Source organism: Malurus melanocephalus, unplaced genomic scaffold (genome assembly GCF_030028575.1).
Source record: "Malurus melanocephalus ecotype Western Australia unplaced genomic scaffold, MMel_1.1 scaffold_2696, whole genome shotgun sequence".
Taxonomy (NCBI): domain Eukaryota; kingdom Metazoa; phylum Chordata; class Aves; order Passeriformes; family Maluridae; genus Malurus; species Malurus melanocephalus.
In genome coordinates this window covers 2,949-5,483 of record NW_026625928.1, presented here as the reverse complement: position 1 = coordinate 5,483, position 2,535 = coordinate 2,949, and the positions used below count along the sequence as shown (strand labels likewise).

General features: G+C 44.9%; 1 protein-coding gene across 1 annotated transcript in view; it reads left to right on the top strand.

Moving 5' to 3' along the window:
- LOC130587914 (tumor necrosis factor receptor superfamily member 4-like) overlaps positions 1 to 2,535 on the top strand; it is a 6,787-nt gene that overhangs the window by 2,535 nt on the left and 1,717 nt on the right. The window contains exons 3-5 of the mRNA XM_057388884.1: positions 60 to 158; positions 1,016 to 1,082; positions 2,459 to 2,532. Coding sequence (XP_057244867.1) covers positions 60 to 158; positions 1,016 to 1,082; positions 2,459 to 2,532 — 240 coding nt within the window. The remainder of the gene's footprint in view (positions 1 to 59; positions 159 to 1,015; positions 1,083 to 2,458; positions 2,533 to 2,535) is intronic.

Here is a 2,535-nt window from a genome sequence, read left to right as displayed (position 1 = left end):
AATTAATGAATGAATTAATTAGTTAATTAATGAATGAATTAATTAATTTCCGTGGCCAGGGAAGGGCAGTGTGGAGGTGAAGCGCTGCGAGAGGAGCTCGGATCGGGTTTGTGCCTGCAGGGCGGGGTTCAGCCCCAGCGGGAGCCCCGTGGGCAGCGGTGGGTGAGAAACCCCCAAAATCCTCCCCAAAATCCTGAATATCCCAAAATCCTGCCCAAAATCCTTCCCTGAATATCCCAAAATCCTTCCCTGAATTCCCAAAATCCTCCGCAAAATCCTTTCCAAATTTCACCAAATCATTCCCAAAATCCTTCCCAAATCATTCCCGAAATCCTTCCCTGAATTCCCAAAATCCTTCCCTGAATTCCCCAAATCCTGAATTTCCCAAAATCCTTCACTGAATATCCCAAAATCCTTCCCAAAATCCTTCCCAAATTTCCCAAAATCCTCCCCAAAATCCTTCCCTGAATTCCCAAAATCCTTCCCTGAATTCCCAAAATCCTTCCCAAAATCCTCCCCAAAATCCTTCCCTGAACATCCCAAAATTCTTCCCTGAATTCGCCAAATCCTTCCCTGAATCCTTCCCAAAATCCTTCACTGAATATCCCAAAATTCTTCCCCAAATCATTCCCTGAATTTCCAAAATCCTTCCCTGAATTCCCGAAATCCTTTCCTTTCCTTCCCTCCCCTCCCTGATAAAATCCATAATTAATAATGGTTAATAAAATCCATCATTTTCCAGTGGATAAATCCCGGAATTTTTCCATTTTCCTCACTAAAATCCCCAAAATCCCGGGATAAAGCTGGAACCCTCCCCGCCCCATCCCAAACCCGGAGCGTTCGTTCCTTCCCAGATTCTCCCTCAAAAAATCTAAGTTTTGCAATTCTTGAAAATTTTTCCCGATTTTTTTTTGGGATTCCCTTAGGCCCGGCCTAAACCAGCTCAGTCCAAACCATCCTCGGGTGTCTCCGACCCCAAATCCCGATTTTTCACCCCATTTTTTTGTTTTCCCAGAATGTTCCCGATGTCCTGAAGGGACTTTTTCCCGAGGAGGGAACGAGCTCTGCCAGCCCTGGACCAAGTAGGAATYCCCGTTTAGGGGTTGATTTTCCTGGGAAAAACCCAAATCGTCCAAAAAAATGGGAATAAACCTGGATGAGGTGCCCGGAATCCCAAAATTTGGGATTTTTAGGAATTCCCATTCCCAATGTGCTCAGGGAAACTTTGGGGTTTAATTTTCCTGGGAAAAACCCAAATCAGGGTCCCAAAAATGGGAATGAATCCGGATGAGGAGCCCTGGATCCCAAAATTTGGGATTTTTAGGAATCCCCATTCCCAGTGTACTCAGGAATCTTTTAGGGATTAATTTCCATGGGAAAAACCCAAATCAGGGTCCCAAAAATGGGAATAAACCTGGATTAAGATCCTTGAATCCCCAAATTTGGGATTTTTAGGAATCCTCATTCCCAACGTGCTCCGGGCGCTTTTGAGGATTCATTTCCACAGGAATTGGATGGATTTGGGTTTGGATGGATTGGGATCGGGATTGATTTGGATGGATTTGGGATTTGGGTCGGGATTTGGGTCAATTTAGGTCGGTTTGGATGGATTTGGGATGGATTTGGGTTTGGATTTGTTGGGAATTGGGTTCATTTGGATCAACTGGGATTTGGGTTTAGATTTGGGTTTGGATTTGGATGGATTTGGGTTTGGATTTGGATTTGGATCGATTGGGATTTGGGTTTGGGTTTGAATTGATCGGGATTTGGGTTTGGATTTGGGTTTGGGTTTGGATTTATTGGGATTTGGGTTGATTTGGATCAATTGAGATTTGGGTTTGGATTTGGGTTGATTGGGATTTGGGTTTGGATCAATCAGGATTTGAGTTTGGATTTGGATGGATTTGGGTCGATTGGGATTTGAGTTTGGGTTTGGGTTTGGATCGATTGGGATTTGGGTTTGGATTTGGATTTGGGTCAATTTGGGTTGATTTGTATTGATTTGGATGGATTTAGGTTCAGATTTGGGTTTGGATTTGGGTTCAGATTTGGGTCGATTTGGGTTTGAATCGATCTGGGTTTGGGTTTGGGTTTGGATTTGGGTTGATTGGGATTTGGGTTTGGATCAATTGGGATTTGGGTTTGGATTTGGATGGATTTGGGTTTGGGTTTGGCTTGATTGGGATTTGGGTTTGGGTTGGTTTGGATGGATTTGTGTTTGGGTTTGGATGGATTTGGGTTCAGATTTGGGTCAATTTGGATCGATTTGGATTTGGATTTAGGTTTGAATCGATTGGGATTTGGGTTTGGGTTTGGATGGATTTGGGTTTGGGTTTGGGTTCAGGATTTGAGTTTGGCTCAGAGCAGGATTTGGGTTTAGATTTGGATTTGGGTTTGGGTTTGGGTTCGGGATTTGTGTCTGGCTCAGACCGGGATTTTCGGGATTTTCCCGTTCCAGCTGCAGCCGCCGCGGGCAGCGCACGCTCCGGGCGGGGTCGGGGACCGAGGACAGCGTTTGTGGCGACCCCGATGGCT